Source organism: Choloepus didactylus, chromosome 16 (assembly GCF_015220235.1).
Source record: "Choloepus didactylus isolate mChoDid1 chromosome 16, mChoDid1.pri, whole genome shotgun sequence".
Classification (NCBI taxonomy): domain Eukaryota; kingdom Metazoa; phylum Chordata; class Mammalia; order Pilosa; family Megalonychidae; genus Choloepus; species Choloepus didactylus.
The window spans coordinates 53,031,701-53,059,007 of NC_051322.1; the positions used below are offsets into that span (position 1 = coordinate 53,031,701).

The 27,307-nt window shown below is 38.3% G+C and overlaps 1 protein-coding gene across 1 annotated transcript in view; it reads left to right on the forward strand.

Moving 5' to 3' along the window:
- CHST9 (carbohydrate sulfotransferase 9) overlaps positions 1-27,307 on the forward strand; it is a 282,453-nt gene that overhangs the window by 116,983 nt on the left and 138,163 nt on the right. Inside the window, exon 3 of the mRNA XM_037805589.1 lies at positions 26,978-27,016. Within this exon, the coding sequence (XP_037661517.1) occupies positions 26,978-27,016 (39 nt within the window). The remainder of the gene's footprint in view (positions 1-26,977; positions 27,017-27,307) is intronic.

Genomic DNA, 27,307 nt, shown 5'->3' on the forward strand with positions numbered 1-27,307 from the left:
CTCCCCTCACTTTCCCAAAAGAAGTTCATTTTTTACTTGCAACATGAATTATCCAAACCAAGGCTCTCACCCTCCCCCATTACATTTATCTATTATGAAACAGAATTTTAATTTCAAGATCCTTTCATTCGATAGGCATTTATTAAGCACTGTATTGAGCGGAAGATTCAGATATAGAAGGTATTTTTCCTTCCCACCAAAGCATATATACAATTCTTGGAAAAACTAAATAAACATATAGAAAAGAAAACTATATAATCAAATACATGCAAGAATATTGGCGTCTAACTTACTGTCTAACTTAACACACTGCAAGAGAATCTGAAGAGTCTGCAAATCATAATTTTAGCCCTTTGGAATTTTCCTTGATTTTCATTCAGGGTCTAATTGAAATTATAATAAATTCTCTCTCTTCTAACAATATGATTCTAAACATTAGTAAAGAAAAAAAAAAACAACACCAATGGCATCACTAACGACTGCAACGAAATTGTTCCAAAGTTTCCACAAGGAATCAATGAACGCTGGCTTGGTGGGTTAAATGAACCATATGAAGCTATAAATTCAGAATTTTATGCACCTTATAAGAACACAATATAAAACATAGATGGACTGCCTCTTCTTGCAGAGTGAGATTCCCCTGATCAATTTTTGCGGTTATGTTATCTGTTAAAACCACTAAGAGTCCATTTGACAAATCACCTCTCCAAAGGGCTAAATGTGTGGTTAAATGATTGGTTATCCTTGCCGTTCAACTCCACTCCCCTCATTGGGCATGTAGCTCTCGTCCCCTTTTCCCATCATGTGCAGAAAATATGGAACAACCTCTGTACTAAGCTCTCTCTCAAACACTTTATTGGCCTGATTTTGGCTGAAGGAGAGATGCGTAGGATTTAGAACTTACACCAAGGATTTATATCCTGTATAGAATTAAATTTATAAGACCCTTGAGTCACGCTGAGGGATGTAAGGTGTCCCTTGTGTTAACTGCAGACTGGAGGCCTGCTCTGGCTTCTTCTGATAAACACGAATGAAAACCTGACTGGCTTTAAATGTGGAGTGGGGGCAGAACTGTGGACTTGGTGCTGGGTGTGTTCATTCAGAAGCCCTTGGCCTTTGGCTCGGGGTTGCCTCACTGGACCACAGCTACTGGGTCCACTTATCAGTCATGTGTCAGAGTGTTCCACACATCCCAGAGAGTTCCCCTTTGGAAAATCATTTCAAAAGGGAGCTTAAAGGCCTATTAAAATTACATGTATTTTTCTAACCATTCAACACAAGTTGGCCTGTTAAACTAAAAATAAATAGGACAGAGTCACTGCTTTTGGAATTGTATCATATCAGAAAGAGACTAAAATTTCTAATTATGTCTTATTTAACTAAACTCTCAGGAATTTAATCCTTTTCAAATAGAGCCAATTTTCTTGAAATTGCACATTTAGATAAGGGAGCTGAGTCCTTTTACCAAAGTACTTCATGAATGTTGAAAAACGTCAGATTTAATAATTTATCACCTAGATACAGCGTGCTTTGAAGTTAAGGACAGGATAGCAATGGTAATGACATGGCAAATTACGTCACCATGGCACAGCAGCCTCCAATAGCTCTTCAGGTTTCAGCTTTTGGACTTCGCATTTTTATCAGGACCTCAGTACAAGGGCATGGGGGTTGCACATATGCTAAAATTGTTTGATCTAGAATTTAACAATTTGCTTCTGGAATTCAGACATGCATGTCAATTTTTAGACATCATAAAAAATCCCTTAACTCTGGCAGATCTTTAAATGTTTTGGTGTTTTGTAAATCAATTTGAGTCATTCTCACTCTGGACATTTGAGAAGAGCACTTTCCATTCTCTAATATGAGACGTAAGAAGATTTGCACTAATGGGAGTGTGTGTGTGGAGGAGATACTTCATGGTAAGTAATTGATGTCTGATGAATGCAAGTTTTAAGTTTCCTTGCAAATGAAAAGCACTCTTGGAATAGTCTAGTTTTACATGTTATTGTGACCCAATACACTGTTCACATGAACTTTAACTACAAATGGATAGGTGAGGTAAAATATGGAAGAATGTTAGATTATTTGGAGTCAGATAGAATGTATTTTCTCAACATTGAATCAGAGGCTGAGAGAATGAATAGGTAAGAGCACTTAGCAGCCCAGAGTTTGTGTTATCCTTCCTTCTTTTATATCCTTCTGGAAATAAAGCTTTCTTTCTTTGTATGTGATATTGTGTGTGTGTTGAGTACTTGGCTGTCATAGAGCAGTAGAAATTTGGTAAGTTTGCTATCTGTTTGCATGAATTTGTAAACTGGGTGTAACAAACATCAGTCCTCCAGTGGGGCTCTTTGCAGTTAATGAAATATATCAGGAAACAAAACAAAACAAAAGAAAACACCTCTCTTAAAATCTGCAATATAATATTAGCCAAAGAGGAAAGAGGCAATTGCTGCATCATTTAGGAACACTTCATTTTCCTTTAACAGTCTGCTCTAAATAGTCTCTACTTCCTTGCTTTAAAAAAAAATGTAGCAAGGAACATTTTCTTTAAAGCTTTATTTTATTACTCCTATTGGATGACTATGTTATGGATGTTAAATCTAATATATTGATATGATCTTGTCTAGCCTCAGCACTATGTTCCAAAGCACAGTATAATTGTTGCTTATGCAAAGCTAAGAGCAGAGAACCACATCATCTATATTTTCTTACATATAACATACCAACATCAGGATGCAAACCACCCAACCCTATACCCTAGGCAGCTGCTAGTATTGTGTAATGTGAAGGGCTACGTGGAAGTGACTCAGGAGGGTGGGACCTCCTTGTTGCAGTCATCTCCCAGGGAAAGTCACAATTTGCCAAGAGAAGAAAGGATGATGTCGGTAGATTCCGTTTATTCACCTCTACAAAGAGCACACAAACATCTTTACCCTCAGGCTATTTTTGAAATGCTAAGTATGTTATGTCTCTCTCATTAATTTGAAAACAGTTTTATAATTTTGTCTTTGTTTAAAAGACACATACTGGTCATTAAAGCCTCCATGCATTACGGAACGGGCAATATGTATGTGGATCCAGACATTTTGAGTAAATAATAAAGAAGAAAAGGAAATGAATTTAGGAAAAGATCCTTCATGCTGAGCTGGCCAATAAATCACAGTTTTCAAAATAACATATCTCTTGGGAGAAAGTTGCTTCCAGGCTTCATAACTTAAGAATGTTAGTCTTGTAAACTTTCACACGTTTGAAGCAAATGGTAAACAGCAAGGTGTCATATTCACACACGCTAGGGATAAAATATGAATATCTGTGGTTTATTCTTAACTTTGTCACCAAATGTGCTACCTTAGGTGAGACAAGTTGTTCTGTGTCTCAATTGTAGCTCGGTTTCTCTTATCGAAGATGAATTGTATCTATGCCTCTCACAGATTTGTTGGGGGGTACAACTACGATGCAAAAAGATAAGAAAGAATGAGATAATGAATGTGAACCCAGAGTGTGATGGACACTCTGTAGATTGAAAAATACATATTTAATCACTTAAAAAGTAAGTAAAATACTGTTTAAGGATATTCTAAATGTCACGGAGCAAGAGTGGACAAGCAGCAATGGGGCCTGAATCCTTCAATCCCACAGAATGCTGCCTTTCCTTTGCTTTCAGCAACGCTCTGAACATCAGGCCCTAGATCACCCTTGTAAATTACCCCCTGACGCTTCCCTGTCTGGGTTACTGTCTCCTCTCTAGACTTCCTCTTGGTTGTCTAGTTTACTCCTTCCTAACTAAGTACTCTCTCATGATGCCATCTCAGTGTGCCAGAGAGTTTTTAATATTCTGGGCTGGTTAGCCTGAGGGCTCCACTTTCCCACTTTGACCCTGGATCTGCCCTGCCCATCAGCTGGGCTCCCCGTGGGCTAACCTAACTCATTAGCCCAGAGGTGACCTGTCTCTTATGCTGTGCTAGTCTCCAGAGGAGATCATGGAAAATCTCTGAATCAGCATCTGCAGCCCAGCTAGTTAACCATGTCCTGTGGAGCAGATACAGCAACATCCCCCAAACCCTCATGCTCCGGCCCTTCCAAGACACTCTGGCCTTGCCTGGCCCCTACTGGTTGGAGTTCTCAGAAGGTTTTGAGAGAGAGAGGTGTGAATTCCCAGCTTCCTCATCCAGGTAGATACTCATCTACAAGTACAGAGTTCCCATTGCCAATTAGAAGAGGCCCTGTTGTTGTTTCTGAGTTAGCTGCCTGGCAATTCAGGCCAATGGTTCCCAAACTTCAATGTGCATACAAATTACCTGGGGATCTTGTTAAAATGCAGAAGTAGATCCTGGAGAGTGCCTTGCTGGAGCACCAAGCTCCCTTCACATGGAAAGCTGCCAGTCTCTAATTCCATCAGTTGCTTTAAGGCCATAAACAGACCAGAGTGTTCTGGAAAGTCTTGGGCTGGAGCAACAAAGCTTTTGGTGATCAGTTAAGAAAGGAGTTGCTCTAACCCTTAACCCCAGCCGGACTAGGTTAGCCTGACTTCCGTGGTCTCTTCACTGTGGGTTCGGGTCCAAGTGAAGCTGAATATCTGGCCAAGCAGGACACCTCTCTCTGTGCAGCCAGTGTCAAAGCTGTATCTTAGTTACAGATCACACATGTGGACACCCAGGTCTTCAAGTTCAACTTCCAGCTCATCATATTTTCCCCCTTACTAACTGAAACCATTTCATTAGTTATGATAAATATGGCCAAGAAGTGCTAAGAAGAAGCCCTTTGGCATTTTTAGGTGGTCTGTCTTCAGTGTTCATCAGAGTCTACTGGAACAAGCAAATAATGAAATTGTTTTTGACATCCTGGTTGTATGGCATCCTGAAGTGAGTAAGGGTCAACAATTATGCCAGAAGGAAAGTTTTAAGGACATAGTATCCCCTGACTTCAAACAACAAAGCTTCACTGTGAATTGCTAGAAAATGGCAGGCACAGGAAGATGAAGCTGGCACCTCACAACCCGCAGTGGAGTAGGTTTACTCTGAGCAAAGAATTCACAAGCTTGCTATTAGTTTAAGGGCCAGAGGTACAAACAGTCCCAGGCCCTCAAAGAATGGTCTTCACACTGGGCAATATGGAGATAACCATTGAGTCAGCATTCATTGTGACAGCTACACTCTACACAACAGCAAGCAAGAATAGCATCCTCTTCAAATGTACAAGACTGCAAATCTGTCAAAGCCCAGCCAATGGTAAAATATGTCATGCATAGATGAATGTCTGATGGGATGCAGGGCAAGTTGAGAAACCATTTGCAGTAATTGTGAAGATGTCTTATAACAACAGAGTCTGAGATTCATGAAAATGTGAACGCCCTCCAGAACTTTTTGTCATTATATTAATGCCTGCTCATTATTTGTTTATCCTCCAGCAACAATGCTACTGTTTATCTGAATAATGCACAGTCTTCTTTGCCCTGGCAATCAATCTCCCAACACTGTATTCATATGAGTACTGCAGATATTTTAATGGAAATATTGATTTCCCCAAAAAGAAACAATAAATTAAAGTTTTTAAATTGAAAAAGAAAATCTAATATTCACTACTATACTTAGAAGAATACAACAGTATATTTATTGAGCTCCTGGTATGACCAAGACACTGTCTTAGGATAAATCTCACATATTCCCTGTGCTCAAAGACAGTAGACACATCTACATAAATAATGATCAAATAAGTTCAACAGTTTTTAAGTAATATGAGAGAACTAAATGCCAAACATAGGGGATTTCAAAGGTTATATGTAGATCATTTCCAGTGTTACAGGTCAGGGCTGGAGGAAGAAGCCAAGGAAAGCTTTATTAAGGTGGATTTGACCTGTTCCCTGAAGGGTGAATGAAATATTGACATACATCAATAATGGAAGGACAGATAGAGAAGAAGCGTATTTTAGAAGAGAAGAACAGGATCCAATCAGAAAAAGGGCAACTACTCTGGTTACATAGGTGCTGGAATTGATGAGGAGCCTCATGGAAATGGTGAGGCAGCCTGAGCTGAGCACGAGCAGGAAGCCACTGCCGCACTAGGGCTGTAAGGACAATGGAAGGAAATAGTGTCACTGGAGCCCAGAAGCCAGCGCCCTTCCGCAGAGGCTGCCCAGCAGGGGCTGGGAGCATGGGGGGAGAAGCTATTGTGTGGGAACTGGACCCAGTGAGTTACCACAGGACCCGGTGTGGTGGTAGAGGGTGGGTGGTGGCAAGTGGATGTGAGAACAGACAGGCAGTCGGCCAGCTTCATTAGCAAAAGGAAGCATTGTAGAAAGCAAGGAATGTTTGGGAAATGGTAAGTAATGCAGTTTATCTCTAACACAGGGTGAGTTTGGACTTCATACCTCTTTTATTCACAGTTACTAGAGAACTAGCAGAGTACCTGGCATATGGTGAGTGTCAATAAACAAATATTTATTAGATAAATGCATGAACAAAAGAATGAGTGAAGTCAGGTAAGCTACAGAGTCTGTCTTCATTTTCTAGTGCTGCTGTGACAAAGCATCACAAACCGGGTGGCTTAAAACAACAGAAATTTATTGTCTCACAGTACTGGAGACTGGAAGTCTGAAATTAAGGTGTCAGCAGAGCTTCCTTTGATGTCTGTAGGGAAGAATATATTTCATGCCTCTCTCCTGGCTTCTGGCAATTGCTTATCAGCAATCCATGGCGTACTCTGCCCACGCTGTCACATGGTGTTCTCCCCTCTGTATGTCTGTCTGTGTTCAAATTTCCTCTTCTTATAATAACACCAGCCATACTGGATTAAGGGTCTACCTACTCCAGAATGGTCTCATTTTAACTTGCCCAATTCCATCTAGAATGACCCCATTTCCAAATAAAGTCACCTTCGAAGATACTAGGGATTAGAGCTTTAACAAACCTTTTTGGGGGGCACAATTCATTCCATAAAAGAATCATTGGAACCATATCATTGAAGGTCTATAATGACAGACTACAAAGTTTGACATTTACTTGACAGGCAATGGAGAGCAAATGAAGACATGCATGCATGGAAAAATGATCAAAATTACACTTCCTATCAGGCAAACATAGAGATAAGCTTTATTATATTTAGCCTGGTCAGGACCAGCCACAGAATTTGTGGGGCTTGGTGAAAAATGAAAATGCAGGACCCCTTGTTCAAACTTTACTAAGAATTTTCAAGGCAGTGACAGTGGAGAATTAAATGAAGCATGGAGCCTTTGAAGCTGCCCTAAGCCCAGTGCATTATATCAGATGCTTCAGAAAGATAAATTTACTAGGATCAATGTTAGGTGTCAAACTTTGGGCAGATAGTAACTACAAAAGAGTTGAAAATATAACTTAAGACAACTATCATTATGTGATTTATTCTTGAATGGACATTATCCTGATATTTTCTGGAATTAACTCCTTATGTGTGGAACATGGCCAGACAGGGTACTTGCGTCACATGCCTCTTCCTGTGAGTTGTTTTTTTTTAAATCATGTCATGTGTTAAAGGCACCATTGCGTGTATGTTAGGCTGTGTTCTCTTAACTTATTTAAGTCATTGTTGTTGATACAATTTATTTTGTCTTCTTCCTGGGCTCACAAAGGAATTAGTACACTGTTGTTTGTTTTACTGATATTCAAATGAGAACAGTATTCATTTTGTTGAAATTTGTGTCTTGTGGTACTTAGCTTAGGTAGTCCCCCAAATTGTTTTTCACGTATCTACTTAATCTTCACATTCCTGACTTACTTCTAACTATTTTTCATTGAGGCAATTCAAGACAAGGCCATCAAAAAATCACAAGAAATTAATATAGGAAGAATTTGAAAGCTGGAGTTTCACTGCATATAGCCACTATGATTTCAACAGATGTTCTAGAGTGTAGTGTGTGTTCAGTAGCTTACAGAAGAATGATTGTGTTATGTAAATAATGGTTGGCATCTACAGACTATCAAGACTTTAAGCTCAGTGAAGGAGGAGTATTAGTTTTGTATCTAATATGAATGTGGGAGTACGATTGGCTCTTTGGAAAAAGTTTTTTATCATTCTGGTTTTTCAAATGTCACATATTTTCTCATTTTTGCATATATTGAGGACTTAGAAATTCTTAGGACTGCATACAGTTGTCTAACAGACAAATAAAATTGGAGAAAAAAGACAAGAAATTGTCACATGTGGGATCACTGCTTTTTTAGAACTGTAAATATATTAGGAAACTGAAAAATAATTAGAGAGCACAAACAGCCCTCACTTATATTACAGTAAGAAAACTGGTGGTCAGAGAGTTACCAATAAATAAAGGTACCAACTTCATAAATTAATTCATTCATATTCATTCATTTATCCATTCAAAAAAGACTTATTTGGTGGTAAAGCACTGTACACTGAGGCTTTCCATGACATTCAAAGCTTACAGTCTACTGGAGGAGAAAATAAGTAAAGTTGCAAGGATTTTCAGACAAAATGGCAGCATGCACTGATGTGAAAGAATTTCCTTCCTCACTCTAAGCATATAAAATGTCAGGCAAAATACAACAATGGCTTTCAAGCTCAGCATGAAACATCAGTGGAAAAACCCCAAGTGTTAGAAACAAGGAGGAATTAAAAGTAAGAAATGTGATCAGGAGCTGAAGTTGCTATTCTGATATCCACATTTGAAGAGGAATTCAGATGCCATGCATACAAAATATGGTATCATGATACCATTCATGGAAAGTACCTGGAAAAACCCTGCAACTGACACAGAGGTACAGCAGTTTGCAAGAAAACTAGGAGCTATAAGAAGAAAATGTGTCTCCTACAAAAATCACAAAATCTCTGGCTAATATAATATGTGAGTGCAGGATACAAATTCAGCTACCCTACTGCTACAGTCTGAAAAATTAACATAATGCCTGGTCCAAAATTGATGTTTTAGATACCTGGATGTCATCAGAGGCAAACTCAAAACTGCCCTGCAGAACTCTTCCATACCCAAATACATATGGAATGTCCATGAAATGCTATCCCCATTGAAGGTGAGCTTATGTTCAGAGATGAGAAAAACATATGGTGACGTGAATTGTCATGAAGTGGAATCAGTTCACATAACTCACACTCCAAAAACTAGGAACAATAAAGAACCTGAAAATGAAAAAGACTGTAAGTATGTTGTAAATGTTCAAAGAAATAAATGAAGGATTAAAATATATTGGGAAAACTATATGGCCAGTATTAAAATAGAATATAAATGAAAACCAAATGAAATTCTAGAACTATAAAAAAATAGTTATTAAAATAAAATTCAGGAGGTAGATTGACACAGAAAGCTAGTCACAGGCTTTGAAATTACTAATTTGGAAGACAAGTCTGAGGAAATAACAGAATGAATCAGAGAGAAAATAAGAAATTAAAATAAATATGTTGTCAAGTTAAAAGAGAAAGAAGATAAGAAAGTCCAACATGTGTATAATAGAATTTAGAAAAGCAGAGTATGAAGAAATATTCAAAGCGATAATTATCTTGAATTTTTAAGAATTAAAAATTCTGAGTTGATGGAACATTAAGTCCCAAGCATGAAAGAGATAAATCATTTCATGCCTATAAATAGCTTAACAAATCTACAGAATGCCAAAGACAGAGACTTAAAAGTCTCAGGGATAAAAGAATATTAGTTAAACTGACAGTACACTTCTTCAGCAACAAAAAATGATAGAAGTCAATGAAGTAGTAGTATCATCAAAATGTTATGAAAAAATTACTGTCACTAGAATTCTATACTGAGATAAACCATCATTTTAGAGTTATGAAAAAATAAATACATTTTCAGATACACAAAGATTGAGAGAGTTTACTCCGCAGAGCTCCTCAGTGGAAGAATAATGGAAGAATAATGAAAGAATGTATTTATGCAAGAAAGCATATTGTTCCAATTTGTATAAATCTTAAAAACATAATAAGTGAAAAAGCAAGTTATAAAATAATATGTGCAGCATTAGAGCATTTATAGCCAATTTAAAAGCCACAAAACAATGCTAGAAATTATTTATGGATACTCACATACACAGTAAGAATATGAAAACATGGACACATTTTATTTATGACAGGGTGTCCTCTGGGAATAAAGTAACTAGGGAGCAGAACAAAGAGGATTTTAACTTTATCTGTAATATTTAGTATATTTAAAAACATTAAGGACTGAATGGCAAAATGTTGACATTTGTTGATTTTGAATGATGGGGACATGACTGGTTGTTCTTTTAGTCTCTATACTTCTCTGTATTCTTAAATCTTATCAAAATGAAACCAAAAAATAAAAGTAGTATGGTTTTATGATGTAAGTACATGGTAATGTGGCAGCATCTAAGGGAGGAATATAATCCAGCGGATGTGGAAAGGAGACACTGAGGGCAGAGAATTCTTCTTAGAAGAGCTGACATTGGACAAACATCTGGAGTAATGGTACTTTCAGGCTTTCAGGAGGGCATTCAGAAAGAGGGATGAGCATGTGCAGCTGTGTGAAGGGCAAAGAGTTCTGGAACCTGCACATAGTTCAGTACAGCTCGATCACTCAGTGTGCAAGGCTGGGAATAGTAGCAAGAGATGAAACTGGAGGAAAAAGAGGGTCTAGAACATGAGTGGTTGTGTATTCTATTGTTAAGGATACAGGATATATACAAAAATATTTTTTTAAAAAAGGGAACCTATAAAGATTTAAAATAGGGTGCTAGAATGAGATGTCCTTTTAAAAAAGACCATTCTGTTTTGATCTTGGAAAATGAATTAGGGCAGTTCTGGAATTCGGAAGACCAGTGAATTAGTTCAGCAATGATGATGCCTTGAACTAATGTGGGGGTAAGGATAAAGAGAAGAGGAGAATTTAAGAGATTTTAAAGAGATTAAATGGCGAGGACTTGGTGTGGAAACCGAGGAAGATAGTGGAGTTGAGGACAACTCCAACCTTTCTGGCTTAGGCAACTGGGTGGATATAAAGGACCATTTACTGAGATGGGGAACACAGGAGCAGGAACATGGTGAATTTTAGATGTTCAGAACATATAAATGGAGACGTTCAGTAGATAATTGGAGCTGACTATTGAGCTGGAGATGTAGATTTGAGAGCCATTGACATTTAGAAGATATGTAAAGATATGGGAATAGATGTGGTTGATGAGAAAGAGGATGAAAGGTGAGAATAGAAGAGCCTCTAGGTAAGAACCCTAAAAGATCCAATATTCAAGGAATGAACAAAAGAAGAACATGAAGAGAGACTGAAGAGGTTTTATCAAAGTAGAAGGAAAACCAAAAGAAAGTGGTATCCTGTGAGTAAAAGAAAGTGGAACTGGACACCAATGGTAAATGTTGCCAAGAGATGAAGCAAGATAGAGACTGAAAATCCTTCCACCGGATTTACCCACAGATTGCTGATGATCTTGGAAAGAACAGAATCACTGGAGTAGAAGGAACAGAAAACAGTTTTAGTGATTTGAGAATCAAATGGGAAGTGAGCAAATGGAGACAGTGAACACAGGCAAATCTTAAAGCCTTGGCTGTGAATGAGATGGGGGTGGGGGCAACATTAGCTGGAATGAAATGTAGAGTAGAGAGAGGGTTCATTCTATTTTTTATAATAAGGCAGAGACAGCATCATGTTTAAATACTGATTGGAAAGGAAAATGAATTTGAAAATATAGCAAAGAAAGGAAATAAATTTTGGGAGACTAGAGAGTATGGGATCCAAAACAGCCTTGGACAGGGAAGGGTACCTCTTCCATTACGACAAAGAGAAAGAAGTGAGAATTGTGTGGCTACAGATATGTTGGCAGAACTTTGAATGGAGTGCCCATTTAATCGTGTCTATTTTAATCTGTGAGATAGGTAATAGAATGGTGTGCTGAGCAGTTATGTGGTGGAAAGGGAAGTCTGTGGAGAAAGAAGAAGGCATGAAATGCCTATAATGAACGATGAGAAAGAGACCTAAGGAAACAGAGAAGGATTTCCAGGCACCCTTGAGAACCTATTTGGGTTGAAAACCCTGAACTTTTGGTCGTATACTTGTGAAATTGTGTATCTTATTTGTGAAATTTGTACACTCTTGTTATTTCATTGCATCTTCACTCATCAGTCAAATGCAAAGGTAAAGAGCTGAGTTGAGGCAGGGACATGATTTTTATAAGAAAGTTAAAACAGGAAGAGAAGGATATTGACACTTTGATAGAGAGGGTTCGAAGGGATAGATCATTAGGAAAATGGCACTAATTTTCATATACAGTTTTCATTTATAGATCTAAAAGGAACAGATTATCTTCAGACCAAGTTTAAGCATTTGTTTCACTTTTATTAAGAGAAAATGACATTTCATATGATGTGAGTGCATTAATTTTAAGTGGCCAAGAACCATTTTTAGGAATACATGATCATAGCTGTAATTCATCAAAAACTTATCCCTGACTTCCTTTATTCCCATTATTTTCTCCAGCTTAATTCCCATTTGCATATTTGCATTTTATCCAGGGTCTTACCCTCAATTCATGATTAACCCTTGTAAGGCATGAATAAGTTGGGAGAGAGAGGAACCAGCAGTGGAACCTGAGGAAGGAAACATTTATGAGAGTCTTCTGGGCATGGGAGAGAGGGAAAAGGGCTCATTTAAAGAGTATCCCCAAAGTAATATAATATACAAGAGTTATAACCTCCTTGCTTCCTCACAGATTATTAAAAGCATCTGCTTAGAGTTTTGGTACCCTTTCCCCAGACTATGCCCTAGTATTGCTGCAATAAAATGATTGAGGGGCAGAGGAGCTTAAAAAACAAAAAGCCTGGATAGGCATTTCCAGAATAATCAAATGGCCTGTCAATCTGAATATATTAGTTTAACATTCTAAAACTCACAGTAACTACTACTTTTTAAATCCTATTTTACAAAGGGACGTATGGGGTCTGTAGAGAAGCGGCAGCAAGTTGGGGGAAAAGAAACATAAATGTTAAAAACAATTTACTTCTTTATTTATAAAAATATATAAATGGAACAGAAATACCTTGGGAAATATCCCTCCATTGAAACTGACAGAGTTGAGTTAGGGCTTGAATTCTTTTGACCCTGCTACAGGAAAGGTTTTTATTTTCTTTTATTTTTCTTTCTTTCTTTCCTCTTAAATATATAAAGAGGAGGAAAATGTCAGGCAGCAGCATTGTTACTGCCACAAAATATTATTAAAGCATAACTACCACACCAGAAAGTATTGTCCTTTAAATTTAATGCAATGTCAGTTTTGATCTAGGCATTTTGCTCTTCAAAGAGATGCTTAATGTACTAAACGAAATTAAACTGAATGGAGTTCAAAAAAAAAAAAAGGTCAGTACAGTTTACCAGCTATACAACCAACCAGGAGACATTCCCATAGGTGAGTATATGAATCTGAAACTTTGGTTTAACTATGAAAATATTGATCAGGTGGTGCAATGCTAGCTGGTACCATTTTACTATCAAGAAGGCAATTGGAATATTGGGTCACATCACTGGAATTTGGTGTTTTGAATGTAGATAATTCTGTCTTAATAAAAAAGCTCTGAGGGATCAAGACCAAATGAGGTCACACATATAAAACAAAAACTACTGCAGAAATGTAGGGCTTTATTACAAATGATCATTAGTAAGACTTAAAGATATTTACTGAACATGGTAATTTCCTAGAAGACATGGTATTTACGAAGTTTAATTAGACCTATTTAGTTAATTTTTTAGAAATGACTTTAATGATCTGTTTAGTAATCAAATGAATACAGGTAAAAATTTCAAATAATTTGGAACATATAATGAAACATAATTAATGTAAAAAGACAACTAAATTTACATAAAATTGTTGGTAAACTATCACCGACTAGTTAAGGTACTTTTAAAAATAATGAATATATAAAGTCTATGAATGAGCTGGCATTTTGAGGTTAGTGTCATCCTGACAGGTATAAGAATCTATTGATTTTATTTTACTGGGACTTGAGAGTTGTGAATTTAGATTTAGAATTTATTGAGAGTACGATATTCTGCATTTCTTTTAATTTTTATAATAACCTTAACATTGTAGTACTCCCCTCTCCTGTGTAAAGTCCAGTGTCCTCCACCCCCACCTACTAGTGGGCTTAAAATTTCTTCTGGGCACCATTCATCCATCTTCTGCTCATGCCGAATTCTTCATCCTACTCCATGATTTACCTCCTAGAGCCAAATACACTCCAGCCCATGGTAACCCAAATATGTACCATAAACTTTTGCCACCCTCACCCCATCCTATTATGCCCATCAGACTTTTGTTGAAGTTTGGGAGTTAACTAAATGGGGTTCAGAGCAGCACAGAAGTGGAAACAATTTAATATTGAAAGTAGTTATGATTCAATTATTGGCCATTTCCTAAAAAGGGAATTTCTTAATGTTTTTAACCCTCTTTAGGTTTCAACTGATCACTATTTTCATATATTCACTGAGTCCTTCCCTTTATAGACCATGTCTCCCTTTACCTTTTTTAGGAGCACTAAATCTCTTTCAAAAAACATTGAACAACTCCACAATTCCTCTCATTTCATTAAACAGGAGAAAATTACCTTTCCTTGTCTCCACACTTTCCCAACTGGACTGTCCCAGAAGTCTCACTTTCATAACCAAAATGGATTATTAAGGCACCAGGGAATTTTCCTTAAAAAAAAAAAGTCTCCCTAGAAATGGAATGCTGCCACTCTCGTAGCAGAAAAAAAAAATGGCCACTGCTTTTATATTCTTCTTTCTTATTACTTAGTATTCTTAATACATACTTATTTTCACATAGTGGTTATGAAAAATATCAGAATGACAAGAATAAGGCCTAAAATTCCTGGTTTTCCAGAATAGGCAAAAAAAACAAAACACAACAAAAAACATACCCCACATACCCCAAAAACACGTGCATTCTTTGAAAGCAGACCAAAGTCAGATTAAATGTGGCTTGGCTGTGAAGTGTTCCTCACCCAGCAAACTTCCTTAATAGGTACGTATTTTAATTCCATTATGTGAAATCATCCAACCTTAAAAGCTGAAATATTAAGATGTTTATTGAAAAGTTTACAGCCGCTTAGACGCAGTAAGCAAAGCTCCAGGCTGTGACTGTTCTTTCTGTCCCCTCGGGTTTATACTTTAGAGCTCTTATTTGCAGGCACCAAAGCTAAACATCATGACAAGGGACATAAATCCCCATGCACCCTGCTGGGGAGGCAAGGTGGGATACTTGAAATGTTGGAGGTGACAAATAGCCTAGCAGGTCTGGCCTTTTCCCTTCCTGCCCTGAGCTTACGGCAATCTGTTTCAAATTGTGGGTGCATTGTAAGCTGAAGCATAGACAGCGGAGGGCAAGCCTTGCTCCCAGCAGTGTCCTAGTGCATACGGGGTTAAGATAAGTCTCTGGGGACCAGCCGGAGAATGCCATGCATGTCATCAGCAGAGGCATGATCAGCTGAACAGAAGAAACCTCTGTGTTCCATGTGTCTTTCAAATGTTGATGCTGTCACATGGGATTCTGTCACATATTTTTTAGATGCCAAAAAAATGTGCACCAACCACATTTCTTTAGATGGACATGGGAGCATCGTTTGGTTGCCTAGAACAAAATCTGGGTTTTGGGCTATCTTCATCTGAAGCTAGCCCTGTCATTTTGTTTAAAGCCCAAATAATACTTTCTTATATAAAAATGTCACAGAAATGCTCTGTATCTCAGCAAACAGTATGCTCTGCCCATGTTAATTATGGTGGCATCTGGATGGGTGACTATGGTTGGAAGCCTGGAACAGGCAACCTGAGCCCCAACATGCTGTCTCCATGAAAACGTTGGCTGAGCTCAGAAACTGCAGTTTTGTTTGTTTGTTTTTTTAATTTTGTCACTGTAAGGCCTATCTATTACAAGCCTGTGATCTGAGTTTTGTAACAATTTTCTTCATCTTTTGAAATGTCTATTTTCTACACCTATCTATTATCACTTTTCCAGCTTGTCAAGAATTGAGATCATCCTGCCTGGTCATGCCCAGACCTGATTTTTTTTTCATAAAAGATTTGGAATTGTGACAGCAGAGTCCAAAAAAAAAAAAGTTTTTTGGTCAAAGTATATTCCGTTGAAATTCAGAGTTCTGGGAGAAATCTCTTCGGGGTTTCTGGAAATATAAGTGGATTGTGTACATATGGGACTGGTATTCTCCACCTTTCTAGATCTTATCCAGTAAGGATGGAAAACAGCACTACAAAAACCACAGTTCTCCTGGCCTCCCACCCTGGGAATGCTCACCCAGATTAAAATATCACTGGCTTAACCAGAAGGAAAAAAACCCTCAATTTTTAAAACAACAAACAGACTATGCGAACTATCTCCCAACTTAAAAAAAAAAAAACTTATAATAAACAGCAAATTTTGGATTTTAAAGTCAAACTAGCAGATTGAGGCTATGTAAGCAGTCACTTCAGAAAATTTTATGAAAAAAATTACATATTTTGCATAGTAAAAGAAAAATAATACAATTTACCCAATTCCTAAAGACATCAGAAAACACTTCATACAAGTGACACTGGAGTTTTTATCCTATAATACCATGTTAGGTGGAAGGGCTAAACCAGCCCTACTTTATTTTATGCCTGTATGACATTGTTTAAAATTTATTTAAAAATTTTCAGTATAGCCCAATAAATTTAATAATGATTTGTGTATAAAGAAGTTTAATTGTATTTTATTTATTTATATTTTACCCCATCAGAGTAGGCATTGCTGGGTGTTTTTGAGAAAGGAAATTGGAGATTATCCAAATAAAAAGATAACTTAAATCAGTCCATGTGTCAATTTCATGTAGAAGCTAGGACCGTGTCACAGAAAATCTTAGGGAGTGCAGTGTGGTAAATGGTGTGATTTTGGAAGACCTGGATTCAAATCCAAGCTCTAACACTCACTGAGTAACCTTGGGCAAGTTTGATGAGACAGTATATGCATGCTCTTCATTTCTGTGCATTCTTATAGGAATTACCCTTGGTGCTTCTGTCACGGACAGACCTGTCTTTAACACTTACTGTGCCGGGGACAAGATAATGAATGGAGGCTCCTCCTTTCTTCCCACCTCCAGCTCCATCCAGTACTGCAAGGTGCCTCATGGCAATGCAGCGGGACACAAACACATAGGCCCACACATCCAAGCCCCTTCCACTCTCTCAAACAGCCATCATTTGAGACTCCTCAGGCCTTGGGATCCACACACCAGTGGATGCAGTATGCCCCTTCCCCCATTCCCCAAAAATCTCATCTGGGCAAAAGGCCCATGATGGCCTGGCAGGGCCACAGGGATGTTTGGGCAGGGAATTCTAGAGCCACAGGTACGCAGGGCATGGTCTAGATAAGGTGGGGATGCTGCGGACAAACTCCTTGCCTTCTTGCCTTCCTCACCTTTGTGGAGTCATGTGTCTGGAAGGGGGCAAGACTGGACCCTCTAAAGTGTGGTTCACAATGGGAGAATATTCCCACCCCCACAATCCCTGGGACTATTTTAAAGGTAGTGTTCTCCCCTGCAGATTTTATTCCCAGCGTATTATTTATTTATTTTGTGTAAAAAATAAGATGCTTTCAGCTGCAAGTAATTAAAAACTCTAACTTAGGCAACAAAGGACTAAATATCCCATAATAAGAAATCCTGAGCTAAGGTGGGTCCATGGCACATCAATTCAGAGGCATCATCAGAGACATCATCCTTGGGGTGTATTGTTTTGGTCCTAATGTTCCAGGGATCATGTCCAGATGTGACAACATCCTGTGAAAGAAAAGAGGAATGTTTTTTCCCATCTGTCACTTTTTATCAGCAAGAAAAACCTTTAATGTTATTCTTCTACAGAATTCACCTCATGGATCACTGGCCAGAACAATCAAATGACCAGCTAACCCAAGAGGAACTGGCCTACAATGACTACTTTTTAACAATCATATTTTATCCATGTCACGTGAGGGGAGGGTTGGACACTAGCATAGGACAAGAAAAGAAACATCTGTAGGGCAAGCACTCAACAATATCTTCCATAGCAGATAAAGTCAGAGAGGTCCTCAAATTCCTTGGTGTGGTAGTTTGGAACTGTATGTGTCCCAGAAAATCACATTCTTCTTCTCTCTCTCTATCTGATTTCATTCTCTTATAAAGGACTCCAGTAAGAGGATTAAGACACATCATGGGCCATGCCTTAACTAAGGAAACCTTATCAAAAGATCCTACTTACAGTGGGTCCATACCCATTTAAGAATGTGATTTTCTGGGACACATACAGTTCCAAACCACCACACCAAGGAATTTTATGGTTATCTACTTTCAGCAGCCTAGCAAACTAAAACACCTGGTAAAGTCAAATTCTTAGTTTTGTGCAATTCTAAGCTTCCCGTGGCTGAATATGAGTGGGGAGACTCTTCTCGATGTTCCCACATGCCTTCCTGGGGGCACTACTTCCTGTCTTTCTGGATGGCTGCATCAGAAGAGGCTGTCCCCTCCATGGGGTCGGTACCTCACTTGCTTTCTCTGAAATCAGCACCCCACACTGGACACCAATAAAAGATTTTGCCAGAAGACAGTTTATTGTCTTAGGCATTTAGATGATATTTCTCTTCCCTCCTGGAGTGTCTCGCTCTATCCTTCCACGCGGTAAAGGCCCACTTCCGGCTCCCACTAGAGGACATACTGCTTGAGCCCATCTACAGACTTTTCCCTATGGCCCCTGCCTGGACGTTGACTGTGAATTTGTTGTTTACTCTTGACAACAACTCTGACATAAAATGCCTGGCTTTCTGCCTGTCACTTAGTAGGTGCTCAACAGTGTTTGTTCTCTTTTGCTTTCTCCTAAGTATCCAAGTGCTGATGAGCCTCTTCTCCTACACATAAAATGTATCAGATAATTAACAACCTTTTTAGTAAACTCAGGTAGTCAACCAAGTTTACAAAGGATAGTGTTTACAAGACTTGCAATACACTGCAAAGCCTGAAAGCAATAAATGAATATCCACTGATCTAAGCTCATTTTCCTTAATTTCTTCCTTCAGTCAGTGAAATATGAGATTCCCTGAATGTCGAAGGCCCAAACCTTTGACGTGGGTCAATGTGAAGGAAAAGATGATTGTGATGAGGATTTTTAAACATGAAAAAGGAAAACTTGGGGCTAGCCTGAAAACTGTGCTGACATCTCAAAGAAGAAAATTAAACTCACCTCTGGCCTCCACCAGCTAATGAGGTGATCATTACGAGCATGGAGGGAGAGAGCTTTAAAATGTCCTTGCTTCCTCCAGATGAAAAGGTGAACAGGACTGTGTGTCCATTAGCTAAATCTGACTTTGCAAACCTAGCTTCTGATTGGACCCATAACATTACCTTTCTTAATGAAATGTTTCCCTTTGTTGCTGTCATACAGAAAATTAGGCATAAATGATATTAAAGCTCTTAATTCAATTAGATTCTACTAATTTATCCTTTAAAAGTAAACCTACCCAGGGAAAATAAGATTACTTTTAATAATTTCATTAAAATTGTTGAGTCTTTTCAGTGTTTCATATGATGAAAAACATCTTTATTTTACTCATTAACTTATTTTGACTTATTTTGTGTAATGAACACTCCAAAGGCATTTGGAATATTATGTCCTTTAAAACTAATTATTCACATCCAATTTACTAGAAATATGTTTATTGCACCTAAGAAAGTGCAAATTCACACTTTTCTGCTTTAGTTAGTGACTCCAGTGTATATTATTAAAACTTAAGTTCCCATTTTGCAGAGATATTTTAAGACCTGGCAATAACTGGTATTTACTTTTGCCAATCTGTCTTCAACATCTAAAGGTCTTCCAAGAAACTTCCCTGCCAACAAATTACTGCTCCAGAATGATGTTCTGAATGTCAAAAGGTTTACTCTAACATTTTATTCACCTGGGCCAGTTTTGGGAATCTGGAAGGGACTCTTGCTTGTCACATTATTTGTGTGCTTGTTGGGTGGATCTAAGTGGGAAAACTTGGAAGGGAAGAAATTCTGTCCCTTGGAATTTCCAAGACAACATAAAACTATTGTTTCTGATACTGATTTTACTATCTCCTGGCAATGGGGTGGGCCCAGGAACACTCTTTGTGCATTCTGTTCTTCTCGGGGTTTCTGCACACTCTGACAGATGGCAGACCCCAGGGCTGGGGAGGGCAGATGGAGTGTCATCTCTGCCAAGGCCATGGTCAACCTCAGAGGCCCAGATCTATCTGCATCAATATATTTCCGAAGGGCCAGTTGCTGTATCTCAGTACCCACCGCCTGAAGCTCACAGCAGTCAGTATGTGTATAACGGCTCTCTTTGCCTAAGCATCCCAGCAACATGTCAACTAACCAAATAGAGACAGACAGAGGAGCCAGTGGGGGCCAGCAAAACCTGCAAGAGGGCAGTAAGGATCCAGGCCCCCAGGGGCTCATCATGAAGTCTGCTGAGGCCAATAGCTTTCAACATTAGCATAAATGATAAACCCTTCAGCCTTTTCATACTATTGATTGCACAGAAGCTATGAAATGTCTCCAGTCTTATGTAGACCACTTTAGAACAACTGGTCTTTAAATTGTCCCAGTTAAGCTGCTCTGTGCCTGCCCTTACAGTACAGTACTTAAAATCCTCCCACATCGTATTTATTCTGTCTGCACAATTTCTTTTGAATTGTTAGGAGATAGTATTTACCAGTCTAAAGGAGATAGTATTTACCTGTGTAACCGAGGAGACCATAGAGACTTAGAAATGTCAAGCTACTTCTTCAAGGTCTTACCGTGTTTTGTAAGGAATAAGTTCCAGTAGTCAAATCTGGTTTCTAGAGCACCTCTCCTTTCAATTTAGACCATATAAAACTGTTAATAGTTCCATAGCTGCTGGCCACTCCAAAACGTGGTTAGGGACTTGAACCATAAATTCGTATGATCCTAGCTCATAAATGGGGAGAGCTTTGCCGTGTCGATTTGGGTTTCATTAAATCAAATTTCTTCTGGAAAAAGTTAGGACATGAGGAAGGGTAGAAAAGAATTCACTGAAATGGAAAACCACCTTTCCCTTGGAGACTGCAAGGGGAAGGAAGAGAGAGAAGTGGTAGTAAAGATATCAAGAAACTCTCAGACTGAACTTGAGACTATTCCTGTAGATGAAGCCACTGACCTTGAGAATATTAATAATTAGATGGTTCTTGCTAGGGAGCACCTGACATGGAATGGTCATAAAGAGATACTCCAAGCAATACATGAGGTTGCTAAGTCCCAAGCACCGAGGTGAGAGCTTTACAAGTGCTACTGCATTGTGCACTCAATATATTTCAAGGTTTTAATAAACACATCATTTTATTTAAGCCTCGCAACAACCCTGTGAATAGGCACTGGTGTGACTCAGGTAGGTGAAATGATACCCCAACACCCCATGGGGATTAAGTGACAGAGCTGCAAACCCAAGCCATTAGCCACTCTACAGAACTTAAACACCATAAGCTTAAAGTGTAAAAATCTCTGGGTAAAAAATCCCCGGGTTCCTATCCCACTATTACATCTCACTACCTGTAACCTGTGTTTGTTACAAAAAATTCTAAGCCTGCTGTCAGTGCTGGAAAATGGAAGTAATTATCCACTCCTTGGAGTTGTTGTGAAGAGTACATTAAACTAAATAACATGTAAAGTGTCAAGAGAGCACTGGACTCAGCTTAGATACTAAATAAATACTAATCTACTAAAATAAGTTCCAAGTCTGAAAGTCTTTCATGGCATTCTATTTCTAAAGCATTATGATTAGGTATTTAGAGTTAAAATATGCAGTTGATAAATTCAAACAAGTGATTTGATAAATAAGCAGCTAGTAAAAGACAAATTCCCTAAATATATTTAACAAAATAATTTAATCAGGTAACTCATAAAACCCAGGGACTGATTACGTATAGTTTATAGATACACCAACTCTTACTCTCCACCCCCACCCCACCCCTTTTTTTGGATCCTCATTAACTTGTCACTTCCAGCCAGTGACTTGGAGAAGTAACCTCTTTGTGCCTCAGTTACCTCACTATGTAATGTGCTATCAAAATGACTAGCACATAGATATTGCTTAATAAATACTAGCTATTATTATTAGCATGATTATGATAATAGCACTCTGCTAATAACACTTAGAAACAAGAATGGAAGTAAATGAGTTCACTTTGCCTGCAATTGGAATATACATATATATGTAGCTGTGTGTGTGTGTGTGTGTGTGTGTGTGTGTGTGTGTGTGTGTCAGGTGTGTGTGTTTATACAGCACCATGAAGCAGATATGATTATTGCAATTTTCCAGATAAGGAAGTAAGCTGAGAGAGGTCAAGCCGCATCCCCAGGTTACACAGCACCTAGGTACAAAGATTTGATATTGGAAGTCAGACCCATCTAACTCTAAAGTCCATGTTCCTTTCACTATGTTGGGTCTCCTGTGAGAACAGATTGACTAAGAATATCTTGCATTTAGATGTATTTTCTGTATTCATGTTCTCTCTTATTATAACAGATAAGTACAAATCATTGGTATACTAATACCCAAAACAGCAATACTTTTTAAAAATGTTGATAAGGGCCTTTTTTTCTTATTGCCCAAATACACATTCTGAAGGCTCCTTTTCTCATCAATCTTGCATTAAAATTCCTGAATATGACAATATTGGAGATCTGGGTTCCAGTTCTAGCTCTGAAAATCAACTAGCACTGTGACCTAGTTACCCTGTTAGTTGAAGCATTTGAAGTGAATCATTCTTAATACCCCTTCCTCTTTAAGTTCTGTAAAGTAAACGGAATTAAAACCCAACCTCCTTCTACTTTCCCACTGTTCTAGTTTGCTAATGCTGCGGAATGCAAAACACCAGAGATGGATTGGCTTTTATAAAAAGGGGGTTTATTTGGCTACACAGTTACAGTCTTAGGGCCATAAAGTGTCCAAGGTAACACATCAGTAATCGGGTACCTTCACTGGAGGATGGCCAATGGTGTCCGGAAAACCTCTGTTAGCTGGGAAGGCACGTGGCTGGCATCTGCTCCAAAGCTCCGGCCTCAAAACGGCTTTCTCCCAGGACGTTCCTCTCTAGCAAGCTTGCTCCTCTTCAAAACATCACTCCCAGCTGCACTCACTTTTCTCTCTTTGAGTCAGCTCATTTATATAGCTCCACTGATCAAGGCCCACCCTGGATGGGCGGGGCCACACCTCCATGGGAATATCTCATCAGAGTCATCACCCACAGCTGGGTGGGGCACACTCCAAGCAAATCCAACCAGCACCAAAAACGTCTGCCCCACACAAGACCACAAAGATAATGGCATTTGGGGGACACAGTACATTCAAACTGGCACACCCACTCAACTCAGAAGTACAGATTCTCATTATCCAAAGATATTGCCATTGTCTTTCCATGAAAATATAGGTGAAACAACAGTGACTTTAAAGAATTCTTGGAAGTTAGCATTATATTACCTGGTGGTTATGTTATTCCACCATCACCCCCCTTTTTAAATAAGTAGCATGTGCACTATAATTTTCCTTGTCATGATTCTATGCCTTCTTCATGGTGCATTTTGCCAAAGAAACGTCGGACATAAATGAACATTCTCAGGTATCCTAGCAACAGGATGTGATTAATAATACCTCTCAGAGCAGGGCAGATAAAATGCCTGTGAGTGAATGCAAACTCAGAATTGGCTACTGAGAAATTGGTAGTGCAGTGAGGGAAGCTTGATAAGATTCCATGACAGACTTTGGGGAAGCAAGCAGAAGAAAGAATTTATTTTATAGAGCAGACAATATCTGAGGGTAAAAATATAGTACATGAATAAATAAATACATACATATACACAGACACATACTGACATCTATGTAGTATGTATATATGTGTGCATATGTATGTGTATATGTATGTATATATATGTATATGTGGTATAGAAGTGGTAAGAGACACTAAGTTATAATACAAATGCTCCATTCATTATTCATGAGACATCATTAAATTACCATTTGTTCACATGTAGTTTTAGAAAATCAGAAATAATCACTGTGATAAAGGGACTATTCCCATACAGAAGTGCTGAAACGTACTATAAATTCATATATATTTAATGTTTCTCCATGGAACAATGTCAACAACCTCAAGTCTAAAATAGTTTTTAAAAGTATCAGGATTCAGTTTATATAAATAAATAGTCATAGGATGTGGAAATTTAATGTTCAGTTAATACATTTCCTCATATCAGGAGAAAACTTTTATCCTGAAATCCAATTTTTATGAGATTACGGACCATTTTTATTCCTCACAGGTGGATTGCTGCATTTCTAGGTTTAAACAGAAATAAGATGTAAACCATACTTTAATGTTTTATTTTTAAACCAAAATCTATGATAAAATAAAGTACACACAAGGCAAAATGCATGCTCTTTATTCTGAAAGCTTCTCGGTTATTTTATCACCCACTTTTCTAATATAATAATTTTCTAAGATGTCAGTTATCATATAAATACCTGGTAAAAAGTTCTGTTCTTCGTTGTATGTGCATTAAATCGTAGCAGTACTAAAATGTATTTTATGTTCTTTCACTTTTTAGGGTGGGTTCAGGCATTACATAAATTTGTATATGTCAAAAGGATCCCAAGCATCTGTGTTAAAGGTCCTGTGTTGGGCGTGGAGAGACAAAGGCTTAGGCCACACCCCCTGCCCATACGAGGCTATGGTACAGATGGGAAAACTAACCCACTCCTAATTATGAACCAAGCATTGGAGTAAGTCCTATGGCAAAGTTATAAATAAAGAGCAAAAGGAACTCAGAAGTAGGGTGACTAATTCCACAGGGAGTGGGGAGGTGGGACAGAAGTCAGGGAAAGAAAAGACTTCATAGAAGTGCTGGCATCAGAGCTAAGCTCTAAAGGATCAGTAGATTTCGATAGGCAGGAACCACATGGAGGGACATTCCAGCAAGCAGGAGCATGTTTGAATAACACTTCTTAAATTTCTGGGAAATTTTTTGAGGTCTCTAGTACTCATGAATGTGTAATCAAATAATAAACAGAGAGTTGAACAACAGAAAATTTAAATAAGGAAGTTATCTCATTGCACTTGCTAATGAATGAGGCCTTTAGATGGACTGTTCATGCCATTTATCAGTTTGAATCATTGAAATAAATTGCATCAAATGTGTCCTCTGGAAATCACCCAAATGAGTAGAAAGTGCCATTAATCAAGGTACCAGTTAAATGAATTCTACACTTTTTGTAGCTATGTGAGGGGAAGAGTATACATTTTCCACCTTGTACTTTAGGACTTTAAAGGACTTGAAGGGCTGGTAGTAAAACCTGGATAAAATTAAATGGAACGTCCATGTGTTGCATAAATTCTTGGTAACCAGCTCCATCTGTGTAATGTTGATAGAGGATGAGCAAGTGATGGCTGGAAGGCTGGCCCTCACTTACCCATCACTCAGCCAAGGCTCTCACCCACTTTGATGTTTATACACACCATTGCCCTGGGGTTCCAGTGTCTTACCCTAAGCCTACCAACACGCTGAAGTGTCCCTTAGCCTTGCAGAAACCTGGGTTTTGCCTCTGCTCAGTTGATTTCCCCATCGTGCTCATTTATATGCTGCCAAATTTCATGAACAAGAAGCCATATCCTCATCACTCACTCTTCTGGTCCTTGGTCTCTCTTCTGTTCCCCACCCTCTCTCTGCTAAAACCACTCTCTCACCATCTAGGAACAACCTCGTGAACACGGCAGCATCGGATGCTGTCAGTCCCCCAAACTGCTGACAGCCTTCTTTGTGATAGATGACTTTGCACCCTATTGGCCTCCCTGGATCTCTGCTTCTTTTTCTGTCTTTTCATCCTTCTACATCACCAAAAAAAAAAAAAAAAAAAAGCAGTACTTTTGTTTCCTTGGTTATTGTCCTCAGCCCACTGTGCTGTCTGCCTTTCTGTTCCACTTCTCCCCCTCAGCCTCAGCCGCCTTCTCAATGTGGACATCTGTGTTTGTCATTTCAGTTCTGATCTCTTTCCCAGGCTCAGGAAGTCTAAAACTGAATTCATCATTTCCATGCCCACCCCATCACAATTTACCATTTACCACATTTACCAAAGTCAAAGTCACCTGGGTAGCATTGACCTCTCCTTCTCCCTTGAACCTCACATTTTGTAAATCCCTGTCATTTTTGCCTGTCCTCTGTCTTTTGCATCCATTACTTCCCTTCTCTCCATTCCCACGACAGCAACCCAGTTCATCCTTAATTACCTCTTGCCTAACATCTAGGATAGTTCTTTCTATACCCGGCTGCTAGTGTTCAAGTTCCTAAAGCAAGTACTAAATATGACTCTTGTTCAAATGACACTGTTTTCAGTAGCACATATTATTTTCTTTGCCAAGAATTAATCCTTTCCCCATTTCAAATTTCCCAAATCCCATGTATTTCTCAAGGTCCAAATGAAATACCACTTTCTCCATAATTTCATGAGTGCCCTCCTCCTTCCTTGAAATAATCGCTTCGTCCTCTTATATTTTTAAACATTCTGTACCTTTCTAGGCACATCCTGTTTCAACTTGTATTGTTGTCTGTCCTTTCTACTTCCCAAGCAGGTCGCAAGAGGCCATGGTCTTATTTTATTTGCCTATTTCCCCCACATAATTTCTATGGGGACTTGTACTTTGGAGGTTTATTGTTGACTAAATGACTCTTACTAACAAGATTTTTAAAACCCAACAGCATTTTTAATGCATACTTATTTATTTTTTACTTTTTCATAAACTGGTTTGAGAGCACTTTTAATCCCTGTCAACTGTGCCCAATCATCTCTGGAAGCATGTTGGATGTGGCTGAAGTAGTGATTGTGTTTAGAAATTGCTGTTAGTCTTTCATCTTAGGTACGTCATATTCTGACATCCCCACACTGCAACTGCTCTGTCACTTTTCATTTCAGGGAGAATGGAGAAGAAAAGTGAACAAAAAGCGACTCCAGGTAAGATTTTTATCTAATTAGCTCCAGCTCTATTTCTTGCTTTCATTTCTACCTTCTTAAAATAAATCTATTTGCGATTTAGTTTTCAAAAACATAAATTTTTTAAAGTAATAGTGTATGTTCTCTGAAGTGATCAATATTAAATTAATTAAAATGAATTAATACGTTTGACTTTTTCACTTTCGCATCTCTCAGTTATGTCCTTTTCATTCTGTTATTCTATTCAAAAGAAAATGAGATGGAATACTATTTAATTTTTTCATGGCTCCCAATTTAAAAGGTAAATCTTGC